Source organism: Panthera pardus, unplaced genomic scaffold (assembly GCF_024362965.1).
Source record: "Panthera pardus isolate Hobbes unplaced genomic scaffold, ASM2436296v1 HiC_scaffold_15, whole genome shotgun sequence".
In the NCBI taxonomy this organism is placed as follows: Eukaryota; Metazoa; Chordata; class Mammalia; order Carnivora; family Felidae; genus Panthera; species Panthera pardus.
The window spans coordinates 65,954,812-65,970,062 of NW_026526710.1; the positions used below are offsets into that span (position 1 = coordinate 65,954,812).

The window sequence follows — 15,251 nt, forward strand, 5'->3', positions numbered from 1 at the left end:
TAGTTGTATCAAGTCACATTGCTAACACATCACCATAGCTGGGAACACACCAAAGAACATGCTGACATGAGGATAAGGAAGGTCTGGTTCCTCAGAGGTAGAGAAAGTTTCTGCAGTCTGAAAGATAAATAGATGTCTGCAGCAAAACAACAGATGCCCACTCCATTTTTATGCATTCCCGACTTTAACAGTATCCATGTTAATTGTATATCATTCTGAAGAATGGAAAGAAGGAAAACCACTCATAGCCTCATTGCTCAGGAAGATCTTTGGATAAGGTTTTGTCATGTTTCACCCTAGTTTTTTTATTTGCATAATTTTTAAACAACAGCAATCATAGTGTATGTGTATAGAGATCTGTGTTTTTACTTAAGTAATAAGAATTTTACTATAGTGTGAATGAGTTTCGTAAGCACCTTTGATGGCCGCTTCAAAGCATTGCATTTTATGTAGCAATTTTCATTTCTCTCATGTGGATCCTCCAACTTGTACTGGATTTCAGGCGTTAATCTCTGTCACCATCCCTTGTCCGGTCTGGTGATGACTATGACTTCCTTGTATTTACTGGGGCTGCACCGTGGCCTAGTCCAGCTGCTCAGTCTTGATTCCAGAACACAGCTTCCACACAGAATGCTGTGTCGGGACTGTTGTTTCTGACTTGGCTATACCTGGTACATCAGCTGTCTGCTGTAAGATTCAGTGGTGGCTGAGCCCCTGGAGGCCAGATCATCAGATCATTTCCTTTCACTGCCATTGTGTCCAATAGCAATGTGTTCATTCTTTCAAAAAGTACATATTGAGCACCTCTTATGTGCCAGTCGTGACACCACTGCTGGGAATATAATAGCAAAAATCTATCTTTATTTTGCTCACACTCTAGTGAGAAAGACAAGCATTAATCAACATTAAATATAACATGACCACCTGATAAGCACAATGAAAGATAGGAATGGGATATGAGTGGGTGTAATAGGGGAATTAGATCTACTCAATGATAGTTTTTCTGAGGAGATAATGATTGAATTGAGACCTGAGGGATGAGTGAACAGTAACCAGCAGAAATGGTGGGGTGGAGAAAAAAATCAAGAACACAAAAGAATCTCCTGATTTAAAATTGTACTTTCTCCAGCAACTTCTATAAGAAAGTAGGCCAGGGAAGGTTTTTCTGAGAAAAGTGATGTTTGAGCAAAGAGCTCAAGAGGTAAAAGAGAAAGCTATTCAGGTATCTATCAAGGATCGTCCCAGGCAAAGGAAATGTGTGTCAAGCGCCTGAGGTGGGAGGGTGTCCTGTATGTTCCAGAATGTGTAGGAGGCTAGAGGCCAAAGCAGTGCATGGGGTCAGGGGACATTTACCAAACAGGGTCAGACAATGAAGAAGGGAAGTACAGGTCTTTGAGGTGTTTATAGTCATTATAGTCATATGAGTTTTGCATTTTTTAACTTTTTAAAATCTGAGTTATAGTTGACACGCAATGTTACGTTAATTTCAGGTGTAACAGCATAGTGGTTCAACATTGCTATGCATTATGTTGTGCTTAACATAAGTGTAGCTAGCATCTGTTCACCATGCAGTACTATTACAGCATCATTGCCTATGTACCCTACGTTGTGCCTTTTATTCCAGTGACTTATTCATTCCGTAACTGGGAGCATACATCTCCCACTGCCCTTCACCCGTTTTGTTCATCCCCTCATCTTCCTCCTTCTAGCAACCATCAGTTTGTCCTCTGTATTTATAGGTATGATTCTGCTTTTGGTTTGTTTATCCATTTGTTTTCTTTTTTAGATTCCACATATGAGTGAAACCATATGGTATTTGTCTTTTAAATTTTGACTTATTTCCTTTTACATAATATCCTCTAGATCCATCCATGTTGTCACAGATGGCAAGATCTTGTCCTTTTTGATGGTTGCGTAATACTCCATTGTATATATCTATAGCTCTTCTTTAACCAGTTCTCTATCTCTGGACACTTAGGTTGCTTCCATATCTTGGATATTTCAAATAATGCTGCTTTAAACAAAGAGGTGCATATATCTTTTTGAATTTGTATTTTTGTTTCCTTTGGGTAAATACCTGGTAGTGAAAATATTAGATCATATGGTATTTCTAGGTTTAATTTTTTGAAGAACCTCCATACTGTTTTCCACTCTGTCTGTACCAATTTACATTCCCACCAACAGTGCATGAGGATTCCTTTTACTCCACATCTTCACCAACACTTGTTATTTATATTTTTTCATTTTAGCCATTCTGAGAGGTATAAGGTGGTATCTCACCATGGTTTTGGTTTGCGTTTCCATGATGCTTAGTGATGTTTAGCATCTTTCCATGTATCTGTTGCCATCTGTATGTCTTTTTTTGAAAAATGTCCATTCACATTTTTTAATTGGATTGTTTTTTGGGGTTGACTTGTATGAGTTGTTTATAGTTCTTGGATATATCATTTGCAAATATCTTCTTTCATTCAGTAGATTGACTTTTTGTTTCATTGATGGTTTTATTCACTGTACAAACACTTTTTATTTTGATGTATTCCTAATAGTTTATTTTTGTTTTTGTTTCTCTTGCCTTGGGAGACATGTCTAGAAAAAAATGTTGGTATGTCCCCATAATAAAGTTACTACCAAAAAAAAAAAAAAAAAAAAGAAAAAGGAAAGAAAAACATGACTGCCTCTTTTCTCTTCTAGGATTCATATGGTTTTAGGTCCATACTTAGGTCTTTAATCTATTTTGAGTTTATTTTTGTATGTGGTCTTAGAAAGTGGTCCAGCTTCATTCTTTTGCACTTAACTGTCCAATTTTCCCAGCACCATTTATGGAAGAGACTCTCTTTTACCCTTTGTATATTCTTGCCTCAATGTGGTAGATTAATTGACCATGTAAGTGTGGCTTTATTTCTGGGCTCTCTTTTCTAGTCCATTGGTTGATGTGTCTATTTTTTGTGACAGTATCCTACTGTTTTGATTACTACACCTTTGTAATATAACTTGAAATCTGGAATTGTGATGCCTCCAGCTTTGTTATTCTTTCTCAAGATTGTTTTGGCTATTTCAGGTCATTTTTGGTTCCATACAAACTTCAGGATTATTTCTTCTAGTTTTGTGGGGGAAAAAAGTGGGTATTTTGACAGATTGCGTGGAATCCATAGATTACTTTGGGTAGTATGGACATTTTAACAATATTGATTCTTCCAGTCCATGAACATGATATATCTCTCCCTTTGTGTTATCTTTAATTTCTTTCATTCATGTTTTATACTTTTCAGAGTGCAGGTCTTTCACCTTTTTGGTTAAGTTTATTCCTAGGTATTTTATTCTCTTGGGAGAAATTGTAAATGGAATTGTTTTCTTAACTTCTCTTCCTGCTGCTTTATTATTGGTGTATAGAAATGCTACTGATTTGGAGGTATTGATTTTGTATTCTGCCACTTGACAAAATTTATTTATTATTTCTAGTAGTTTTTTGCTGGAGTCTTCAGAGTTTTCTATGTATAGTATTAGGTCATCTGCAAACAGTGACAGTTTAATTTGTTCCTTATCAATATGGATACCTCTTCTTTTTCTTGTCTGATTGCTGTGGCCAGGACTTCCAGAACTCTGTTGAATAAAAGTGGTGAGAGTAAACATACTGATGTTAGAGGAAAATCTCTCAGTTTCTCCCTACTGACTGTGATGTCAGCTGTGGGTTCTAATGTATGGCTTTTGTCACATTGAGGTATGTTTCCTCTAAACCCACCTTGTTGAGAAGAATTTGAGTTTTGTGTGAAATGAAATTGGATTTGAGTGAGATGAATAAGATGGAGGATGAAAGATCTATTTTGAACAGAGGGCCATGATCTGAATTATACTTTAAAAGAAACAATCTGGCTTATTGAGAAGAGATTGTATAGAGTAAATGCTGGAAGCACAGTGATGCTTGGGAATATTTATATCTCTGTTTTACAGAGGAAGAAAGGGAAGCTCAGATTTTAGCCTGATTAAAGTCATATAGTGCCTGGATTGGATTTGAGCTTAAGTTTCACTAATCCTTAGGTCCATGATCTTTCTACCATACAAGAATGGTGTATGTATGTGAGGGGGGCAGGGTGGCGTATTAGAGAAATAGGATCATTACAATACTTTAAATTTGGATTATTTTTCACTTAAGATGTCATAAAGTCTATGACATTAATTTTCTTTTTCTGTAGCATCATTTTAAGGTCTACACTTTAGTTCATTTTATACATGTATTGTCTTCAGATAACCTGTCTCGTATTGCTAATTTTTTAAAAAAATATTTAAGACCTAAGAAAGTAATTGCATGAAGATTTTTTCCATCATTTTCAAGGACAAAGCCAGATATCCCAAGGAAAATATTTTATTTTTTTAATGTTTGTTTATTTTGAAAGAGAGTGAGTGAGCAGGGGAGGTGCAGAGAAATGGGGAGAGAGAGAATCCCAAGCAGGCTCCGTGCTGCCAGTGCAGAGCCCAACGTCAGACTCGAACTCACAAACCATGAGATCATGACCTCAAGAGTCAGACACTTAACCAACTGAGCCACCCAAGCATCCCCCCACAAGTAAAATATTTTAGAACATGTTTCCTGCTGATGAGAAGGTGATCTTTCATATATGAAAAACAATTTAAACTCTAATGCTGCATTGGCCTTTTAAGTTACTTAAAACAACAGCTTAAAAACTTACATTTCACATTTTTGTGAAATAAACATGAAACTATTCCAAACTACTAATTAAAAAATTTGGAGATGCAATCAATATGTTCATGACGAACGGCATGTAGAAGTTAAAGTGCTAACATTTTCATATGTTAGTTAAAAAGTCATTGGACAAAATTAGTTCCTCCCTCACCTCCTTCATTGATTTGGTTTGATGATGATCCTATAAATTTCTCAGTTCTCTTTTCTCGCATAGCAGCTCAGGAATGTGATTTCTCTCCTGTTGTCTTATCTGGTACTTTTTCTGGCCAATACAGAGTTCAGCCTTTTTTTCCTAGGTTTTTCAAGTTTCCTTTGCTTCCTTTCCCTTCTCACCTAAATAAAACAAACAAACAAACAAAAACAACTGAATTTGTCTCCTTTTCCTTTTTCTTAAGAACTCTCAGTGCTGTGGGGCAAGAAAGCCCTCGTTTTATAAGGAAAAAAAAAATCACAAGTTTTCTCATGGGTGAAGGCCAGCAGTTGAGTCTTCTGCAATACTTCACATGGTGGAACTAGAAGTAGGAAATTATTCAATTAAACCTCTGTGGTTCACCACTGTAGCAACAAATAGGCTATTTCTGCAGCAGTCTTAACCAGCCTCAGAAGGAGAACTCCCTCAGTACCAGGGAATAGAGTTGTACCAAAGTAGCAATTTTCAAGAGTATTCAACTGCAAAAATGACACTTTCCTACTTGCAAAAGAACTTGCTTTTGCTATTTTTTGAGACAGAGGGAAAGTTCCTTTCCCATTTTGGAAATCAGTAAGGCGTTTTCCTCTCCTCCATTGCCATGGGTTATTATAGAAAGAAATACTCCTGTGCCTGAAGATAAGTTGTAAGATGATTACTGAGATGGAGCTAGCTCTGCTCTCCCTTTGGGCAGCCATCTGGAGACTAGGGACTATTGGTTGAAAAGATGTGAAGAGATCCATTCTAGTTTCTAATGTTCAGGCATCATAGCCGTTTTAAGAAGTTTCAGTAGAGCATTTTGAGCCAGCATCTCCCAGATCCCAGGGTAATTTCCTTCGCCATTTCTTATAGCACACCATTACCAGAATTTATTCGGGGTCCTACTCTTCTTGAGTTCTTTATCTAAGATTTTACAAAAATACATGAGGTGACTATTGCAAAGATACAGCCCATACTTAAGGAGGACATTGCTCTCTACAGAGAAGACACAGTGCCTCTCTGAGGACTTGGTCCTTATGGCAGCCTTACTTCCTTATATATAGCTGGGAGGCAGCATAGAAAGACTGGGCATCCATAGAGTAGGACCTGCTCATGTTTGAGCTCTTGCACTTGTTTAACTATGCGACATTGGCCTGGTAGTTTCAACTCTCTTAGTTTCAGGCTTCTCATTTGTGAATGGGAAGAATAATACTTCACAAAGTTCTTAGGAAGATTAAACAAGATACTACATTGAAAGTGCCTGGCATAAAACCTGGCACATAATGAGAATATAAATGGTGGTTGCATGCTCCTCTTCCATTCCATATGAAATCCAGTCTATTCTCAGAGTGGTAATGAGGCACACATTATCATCCTTTCTCCATCCATGGACATCACCATAAAAAGCCGTTTTCTCTATTCAGGCTTAGTTCCTCATAGAGTCCATTTGGACTTTAACCACTTATAATGGCTTCCAAATTCTTAAATATATATTAAATATTATGTGATTTATTATCTGTAATATTAATTTATAATTAATACATAATACAATACAAAATATGTGTATTTACAGGGACTCATTGACTTTAATTCTAAACCCGATGGAAGGTATGCACAATTGCAGAGTGATAAAGGAAGAAAAGGTAATTTAAAAAATAAAGAGGGAGGGCATATAATTTTGGATTAAAGTTCCCTCTAAATAGGGAACCTCAGGGTATACTGTTGGGTGCACAGCAGAATGAGTTTTACCACCCTAGCTTCAGTACACCGCTGTATCTAAGGTGGTGTTAACATGATGCTGGATTGTATGGTAGATGCATTATACAGTTTTCTTCCATTAAGCTGAAAATCAGCTAAAATGCTCATTTTTCCCCACACTCAGTTGAAGTCAAATTCCTGCTTTCCAATGCTTTACTTAGAGACTTGAAATTTCTTTTGGGGGTGGTGGTTATTAATCGCAGTCCTTTACAAGTATTCTTATTTTATTTTTTTAGATTAATTTCACTGTTTCATCTTGCTGAAATCATTTTGAATCCTTTAAGTCATTCACAAATATATTATTCCTTCTAGTTTTATATCACCATCTAACTTGTTAAGCAGGTTAATATCTCTATCCCAGGTATCACTTAAAGCAAAAATGCTATGGGGGCAAAGGAAAGCAGCACCCTATGATAAGTCATAGGAGAACTGTCACCTCAGTACTAGTTACTTTGGTTTATCAAACTGTTTTATTGTGTAAGTCATATTTTAACTTAAGTATTTACAGTAATTATCATGAATACACTGTAAAATGCCTCACTGAAAAATCCACATAGGATTTGTCTTTAATATTTTCTAGCTGTTTCAGTCTGCAGTAATTTATTCTGAGTGAACCCTTGCTGGCTCCCAGTGATCTTACATCCTTTCCTAAGTATTTATAAATCATGTATTTAATCATCTTTTTTTATTTCCTGCTTATGACTGATTTCAAGCTCACTTGCCTGCAGTTAGAAATAACTACAACTTTTCCATTTTTCATGTACATCAAGGAAGCACGTCTATTTCTCAGGCACAAATGCCTCTCCTATTCTTTAAAGATTAAAAAAAAAAGAGTGATTCAGCTATCTCTTTTGCTGAGTCGTTTTTATACCTTAGAAAATGTTAAAAACCAGAAATATTGGGTATTTTTAGAGTATACACTCTCTAGGATTCTCTCATAATTGGATTTTTTTCCTACTGTGCCCCTACTCAGATTATCCTTTCCTCTCAGGCTGATTTAATTTCAGCCTCCCAAACTTGGCATAGGTATAGTCACCTCAAACTCTGCTGGTAGGTTAATAGTTCTGTGGGAGTTTTATTACTTCCCAAGAAGTCATCTCTAACCACCTCATTTTCTCCTTCCTTTAAACTGCTGTAGTAGTTTTCTGCTATTGCATTATGAAGTTTTTAATTCTAGGTCATACAGCGTGTTTATCTTCTTTATTTAGATTAAAACTGCTTTAAAGTGAAAATTTTCTAGTTCTTCTTTTTAGCCAGCATGTTATCTTTTATATGTATAGTGAGCCTTGAGATGGGCTTGTTGACAAATAATAAAAACAAAGCCTTCTCTTCATTGTCATATCATCACATACCCAGAGTTAGACCTCTGATGGTCTCTGCCATTTAAAAGTCAGTTGCAACAGTAAGAGACTCTTAACTATAGAGAACTAAGGGTTTCTTGAGGGGAGATCGGTGGGGGATGGGCTAAATGGGAGGTGGGTATTAAGGGAGGGCACTTTTGATGAGCATTGGGTGTTATATGTAAGTGATTAATCACTAAATTCTATGCCTGAAACCAGTATTACACTATCTGTTAACTAACTAGAATTTAAATAAAAACTTGAAATATAAAAAAAAAAAATTAGTTGGAAAACTGAAACTGGATAAAAGCCATAAATTTCATGGTGTGAAAATATACTTAATAAAGATCAACTTAGTTTTTAATTGGCTTATTTAGGATTCTTGATGTTGTACAAGGTGACCAATTTCCTTAACTTGGATTAAACAGTAAAAGAATTATTTCACTTCTGTAACTGAGAAACCCAAAGGCAGGGCTGGCTTCAGGAAAAGAGACTTAGTTCAGTGTCACCAAGACCAGCTTCTTCTTTCCTTCCATTTCCTCTGATTCTGCAATTTCAGCTTCACTGTTGTGGTCTGTATTATTTTCTGTTGTTGCTGTAACACACTACCACAGAATTAGTGTCTTAAAATGACACAAATTTATTATCTTATTTTGGAGGACAGAATTCAGAAAAATCTGCTGCAGTCAAGGTGTCCAGAGGGCTGTGTTCCTCCTGAAGGCTCAAGGGAAGAATCCATTTCTTGCCTTTTCCACTTTGTGCAAACTGCCTGCATTCCATGCCTTGTAGACCCCTTCCAATAATGGCATTATTGTAACTTCTGCTTCCATCATCACACCTCCCTCTCTAACTCTGACTCTCTGCTTACCCTTTCCATTTTTAAGGCCTCTTGTGGTTATAATGGGGCCACCCCAATAATCCAGGATAGTATCTTTATCTCAAAATCCTTAACCTTATCACATCACAAAGTCCCTTTTGCCATTTAAGATAACATATTTACAAGATTCTGGGGGTTAGGATCTGGGCATCTTTAGAGTCATTATTCCATCTATTCTGCCTTGTTCCACAGTCTTCTCTCTAGCCCCAAAGGATTCACAGTCACCCTCATGCAGACAACATTAGCCCCTACCCAGTAACTACCCCCTCCCAACTTTTAATCCATTACATCATCAACTCAGAGTCCAAAATCTCATCCAAATCTCATCAGCTCAAAGGTCTCAAATCCAGTAAACCAGATCTAGGTCAGAGTCTGAGCATGATCCATAATGGAGGAAAACTCTCTTTTGACTTGTGAAACTAGAAAACAATTTATCCGATTTCAAAACACAATGGTGCCACAGGCATAGGGAACCGCCTATAGACATTTCCATTTGAAAGGGAGAAAGTAGAAGAAAAACAGGAGTTACTAGTCCCAGCAATTTTGAGATCCAGCTAACCAAATAATATTAGTTTTCAAGGCCTGGGACTAATTCTCTGTGGTTCTCAGCTTCATTCTCCGGGTCCATGGCTCTTCCCCCCTAGGTTCCTACCCCTGCCCTTTGAATTATCCTTCCCTTTTTTTCATGAAGAGTAGCATATTTTTGCAGCTGAATATTCTTGTTGGATTGTATAGGGTTGTATAGGGTTTCTATACAATTTCTAGGAATGTATACAAACCCTATGTTTCTAGGATTTCTAGGATTATATAGAGTTTTTCCAATAGTCCTTTTCATTTTGTGTTCTCCCTGTCCCTTTCAGTCCAGCCTGGAAGTTTCTACTGTTATAATATTTTGAAGAACCTTGTTGGTCTCCCATATATGTCTTGAGGATTCACTCCATTGGACAAAAGGTTCCTCTACAGATCTTTTCTGGATCGTCCCTTCTCCACTCATGTCTTCTGCTGAAGTAGCTGAGAGGATCCATGAGTCACATGCCCAGTCTCCTCAAAGAGTGCTCCATGTGTCTAAATACTTGAATACTCTGACCTTTTGACCTTTCTGAGGCCTGAGCAAAAGGTTATCCAGTGGCATCCTTAGCTTTCTTTCCAGAGCATAATCTCTGGGCCATGAGTCTCTTAATTTCAGTGTCTCTTCTAATCTGGATCAGCTGAGGATTTCCCAAGTCATCAAGTCCTTCTTTTTGCTTAATGGTTCTCCCTTCAATCTCTCTCTTTTACCATGAGCAGCAGCAAAGAGAAATCAGGTCCCATCTGTAGGACTTTTGAAATTTCTTCAGTTAATATTCACATTCATCACTTAACTAGAGGACACCACTTTGCCAAGTTTTCTGCCATTATAAATCAAGGATTTATAATACCATGTTCCACATTTCCTTCTGAGCCCTCACCTGCAGCACTGTTAGGATCCATATTTCTATCAACAGGCTATTCAAGGAAATCTACCTTTTTTTCCTATCGTGCTCCTTAAAATTCTTTCAGCTTCTGCCCATTGCTCAATTCCAGTGCCAGTTGCACATTTTTTTTTCTTTTGTAGCAGCATCTCATGTCACCACTTCATGGTACCAAAATCTGTACTAGTGTCCAAAACTAACTGTAGTGAGTTTAGTGGCTTAAAACAATGTATTATCTTATAGTTATGGAAGTCAATCCAGGGATTAGGATGTGGGTGTCTTTGGAGGGGAAATTATTTTGCCTACTACAGGTTTCTCATAAGGGTCTGCTGGAAGCTCCAAGATTTTTCTTCTGTTAGCACCTTCTTTGAAGCTCATAGGCTTCCATAGTCCAGAGGGAAAAGAGGTTTCTCTTGGAATTACCCTCATGAAAAGCAAAAAGCTTCTCATTTCTAGAAGTCCCAGAAAATGTCTCCATTTGACCTGATTAGCTGATGGATTCAGCTCTTTGTCACCATGATCAGAAAAATATGCTACTCTCCATGTCTAAAGGGATTCAGGGTCTACTTCATGGACTCTGTAGTTGAGAATGTGGAGGAGTCTCACCTTCAGCACAAGGTGAGACTTGTTCCCAAAATAAGGAAGCATGAATTCTGACGGGGAAAAAAAGTCAACTGAAATACATCCCTTCACCCTGTGTCTCTAAACTAGCAAAAGACAGTGACCATATCTTCTTTCTTTTAAGTTTATTTATTTATTTTGAGAGGGAGGGAGAGACAGAGACAGAGAGTGAAATCTGGGAAAGGTCAGAGAGAGAGGGAGAGAGAAAATCCCATGCAGGCAGTACATCAGTGTGGAGCCCACAAACAGTAAGATCACGATCTGAGCTGAAACCAACAGTCAGATGCTCAACCAACTAAGCCACCCAAGAGCCTGCATATCTTCTTTATAGTTATATATTCCATATAGGTATTTCATAGCCCAAATGCCTAGTATAATAATTAGCATTCTTTAATAACTAACCTAAATGTTAAATTTTGATTGCATTGTAGTCAGATTCATAGCCTAACATGTACCATTTGACTAAATGTTTGTGTCTTTGCAAATAAGTTTCTAAAACATGTTATAGAAAGTATCTTTTAAAGTTAGATTATGATATTAGGAGATGGATAGAAATAGACTAAGATAACTGTCTGAATTAAGGTAGGACAAGAGATGTAGTTCCATAATGAGGATCTTAAAAAGAATTAAATATCCTGAATTTGACTCATCCTCCTGGGATAATCTCAGAAAACCAATGTTCCTAATGCTCTGTTTCCCAAACACACACACACACACACACACATAACTTAGGGTCCAGGTGGTTTGAAGAAATGCTAATATTGATTAATTTGCCTTCAGAACTGAGAAGTGTGTCTGGTTTCCCGTATGTTTTATTACAAGATTAAACCCCAGAAGAGGAACGCAAAGCACCAAATGTCGTATAGACTATGTGGAAAGCATTAATTATACTAAACTATTTCCTGTGGCTCCCATTTCTTTCCTCTTCCTGACTGATCTTCTGGGTTCCTTTCTTCCTGATAAGGAAGCTAAGTGGGAAATGGGCCTGGCACTTCTAAGAGGAGCAATGAGAAAGTGTTATGTCTCCCAGGTATAAGTCACTGTGCTATGAATCAGAGAATATTGAAGTGTTTCTGAGAGGAGATCCTGAAATCAAGCTGGAGTCATCTTTTTAAGGAGAAGGAGGGCATACTGGGAACCTGAGTATAAGTAACTGTCAGAAGCTAGTTGTGGAACCAAATGAGTATTTAAGAGGAAGAGAAGCTTATTGGCTAGTGGCCAGATGGCTTTGGCTACTCAGGGTACCAGAGTCAAGGACTGTAGCTAAGAGCAAGTTAATCATTAGTCATACTGTATTAGACTGAGTGGTGTCCATTTAAATGGATTTGAACAGTAATGATTATTTTTCTTTCCTACACGCCTACTCTTTGCGTATATACTTTTACTGATGAGGAGAACAGAGAACTTAATGACTATCTCAGGAAGAGATTGCAAGACTCTCCTAATGCCATACTTCCTAATCCAGTGGATCTTTCTGTCATTTTAGCAGGGGGCATGCTTGAGTTCATTTTGTGCATGTAATGAAAGCTAAAGATTACCTCCTCAGGAAAAAAAAGCATGTGGACAGAAATCCATCATTTTTCATAAAATTTCAGGATATTCTTGAGCTCCCTGAATTTTGTCAGCAGGGACTCCCCAGAGAGATCCATGGACCCAGTTAAGGATTCTTGCTCTAAACCCTGAGCATGCACCTATACAGACCTCATCCCCTGATAAAGGAAGCTTTGAGTGTTTTGAGAAAACTTGGGATTCACAGGGAATTCCATTCCATTCTAAAAATCCTCACTATCTCAGAAGGTTTCAATTTGGAGATCACAATTACTTATTTTAACTTTTCCCAGGCAGGAAGGGGCAGATATGGCTAATGGTCAATAAATACTATGGTCCAGTTCTAGTATCACGGGACTTTTCCTGGTAATGATTTTATCCTGTAATTTTCAAGTCTGCCCTCCCGCACTTCTTTTAAAATAGATACTCATATTTTTTTTCTTCTCAAACTCATGAGTTGGAGAGTGTAGGGAAGAGAGAGAGAAAGAAGAAATAGTATAACAGAGTGAAGGGTGGAGATAACCTGCATCTGGACACCCCCTTAGAAGAACTTTTACCAGAGTGGCATTTCTATTCATCATCCTTCCTGGCCAAGTTCATTCATTTGTAAGTTCCCTTATTCAGCAAAAACATATTAGCGTGTGTAGTATTATAAGTCCTACACGAGGTCCATGAGGAGCCCAAAGATGAATGACAAACAAACTCTCCTCTCAAAGGAGCTTGAGTTCCTGCAATGGAGATAAGATATGCAAAGAAAGTCCGTTTAAAACGATTTTCTGAAAGGGCTTCACTGTTCTCTCTCCCTAACAGAGCATCTCCTCATTAGATGGACCATCATATTTATCACAATTTTTAAAAGTATCCATTTGTGCCTCTCTTCCAACAGATCACAAACCCCTTAAAGGATAGAGACTGGGTCTTATTAAACATCATATCTATATTTCGTGGGAGCTAATAGGGCACCGGGAACATAGCAATGCCTTAAGAATTGTTGAGTGAAGCACTGAATCAAATCATGTCCGGAGAAGAGAACACAGACTAAATAAGATGTCTTACGAAGAGGACCCTAAGCTGCTGTGTCAGGAAATAGTGGTCTGCATTTGTCCTGTGTGTTTCTGGACATAGGTTTCCCATCTGTCCTAGAAGGGAGTTGGATTAGGCGATTCTTTCCAGATGAAAATTTCTATTTTAAATAATGCTGAAAGCAGAAAAGGAAATGCCCTGGCCCTCTGACCCAGTTTAAACACCTGTCTTGGTTTTACAGTCAAATAACAATCATTTCCCAAAGGTTGAGTGTCAAAAGGGATAGCTGAAAAACCCCAGACACTCAGAATATTCGCAGGCTCCATTGACAAAAGTGACTTCCCACGCTTTGCCCACAGAGGGCATCCCTGCTCATTGATATGTAGACCAGGCAAAGGCAGCTGCTGGAAGCCTCCTCCGACCGCTCTTTTTTCCCTTCACCGTCATCTCTCTGCCCCCACCCCCTTCCCGTGGAGTCTTTGCCTGATCCAGTGCGTTTCCCTCCAGTCTCCACATTTTCCCTTCCAGCCCTCCACTTCTCTGGATCAATGGATAGTACGGCTCCAACTCCCACCTCACACACCGCTGGCGGACACCCCAGTAACAAGTGAGAGCGCTCCACCCGCAGACCCCTGCCTCTCCTCCCCGGGTCCCCTCGGCTCTTGGAGGAAAAACAAACAGCATCCCCAGATCTCCTGCGGATTTTGCTTTTTCAACTTTATCCAGCCTTGGACAGGGAACCAGCCTCGACCTTTTAATGCACAGCCCCGCCACAGGATTGCTTTCTATCTCCTCTTGGTCCCTTCTGGATATTCTCTTTATTGATGACTCAAGAACCCCGTGGAGAGCGGTTTTCCCTCTTCTTCCTCCCTCTGTCTCATTGAGTTAGTTTTCTAAGGTTTTACCAGAGCTTGGCATCTCTTGGACCGAATGGAACTTTTCGCTGCCTCCTTTTGCTGCTGATTCTGTCAGTGGACGAGCAAAGAGGCAGAAGAGGCACAGGGGAGGTGGAGAAAGAGGTGGAGGAAGAGGACGAGGAGGAGGAGGAGGAGGAGGAGGAAGCCGAAGGGGCTCGGCGCGTGTGTGTGCATGTGTGCATGCGTGTGTGAGTGCATGTGTGTGAGTGCCGCCACTGCCCAGGACCTCCGGCCCCGAAGGTGTTGGCTGAAATATGGAGAATAGTCTTGGATGTGTTTGGGTACCCAAGCTGGCTTTTGTACTCTTCGGAGCTTCCCTGCTCAGCGCACATCTTCAAGTCACCGGTAAGAGGTTCTTTCCTTTATTCTCCTCCACTGCCCCCCATGCCCCCCTTTCCTTATTTCATCTGGGGAGTATTAGAATTGGGGTAGTGGAAGAAAGAGCAAGATGATCTGTGCTCGCTTTCCTCCCCATTTCCTCACAGATGATAAAAGACTGGAAGACTCCCCCCCCCCCCGGGGGGGGGAGCGGAGGATGTTGGCGATTGGGGAGAGGGGTGCCCCTTTGCTCTTTTAAATCTGGTGCTTCTTGCATCTTTCGTTTTGCAAATACTTGAGTTGTTTTGGAGAGCTGACTGGCTGGGGCAGGGAGGAGGCAGGCGATGGGGATGTCGTTGAAAGGAATTGGGTTGGATCCTTAAAGCCTTGGAAACCTACCAAGAAGGAGAATTGGGGCAACAGGACCAAGTAGGGGAGGTCCTGGGGGGTGCTGTGAGGAAGTCAGTGTGGAATGTAGATGGTGGGGCTGAGAATGTGCTTCTATGTGACTCAGGTTTGGATTTTCAGCCCTG

At 39.2% G+C, this 15,251-nt stretch overlaps 1 protein-coding gene across 4 annotated transcripts in view; it reads left to right on the plus strand.

The window, feature by feature from the left end:
- Nucleotides 1-13,891: 13,891 nt before the first annotated feature.
- The window catches only part of DCC (DCC netrin 1 receptor), a 1,128,596-nt gene continuing 1,127,236 nt past the window's right edge, over nt 13,892-15,251 (plus strand). For 2 of the 4 annotated variants that reach the window (XM_019464024.2, XM_019464026.2), the window contains exon 1: nt 13,894-14,745. In XM_019464024.2, the coding sequence (XP_019319569.1) occupies nt 14,655-14,745 (91 nt within the window). In that variant the 5' untranslated portion in view covers nt 13,894-14,654. Of the gene's footprint in view, nt 14,746-15,251 lie in introns of all 4 variants that reach the window. The other 2 variants (XM_053902733.1, XM_019464025.2) reach the window with 2 other exon arrangements.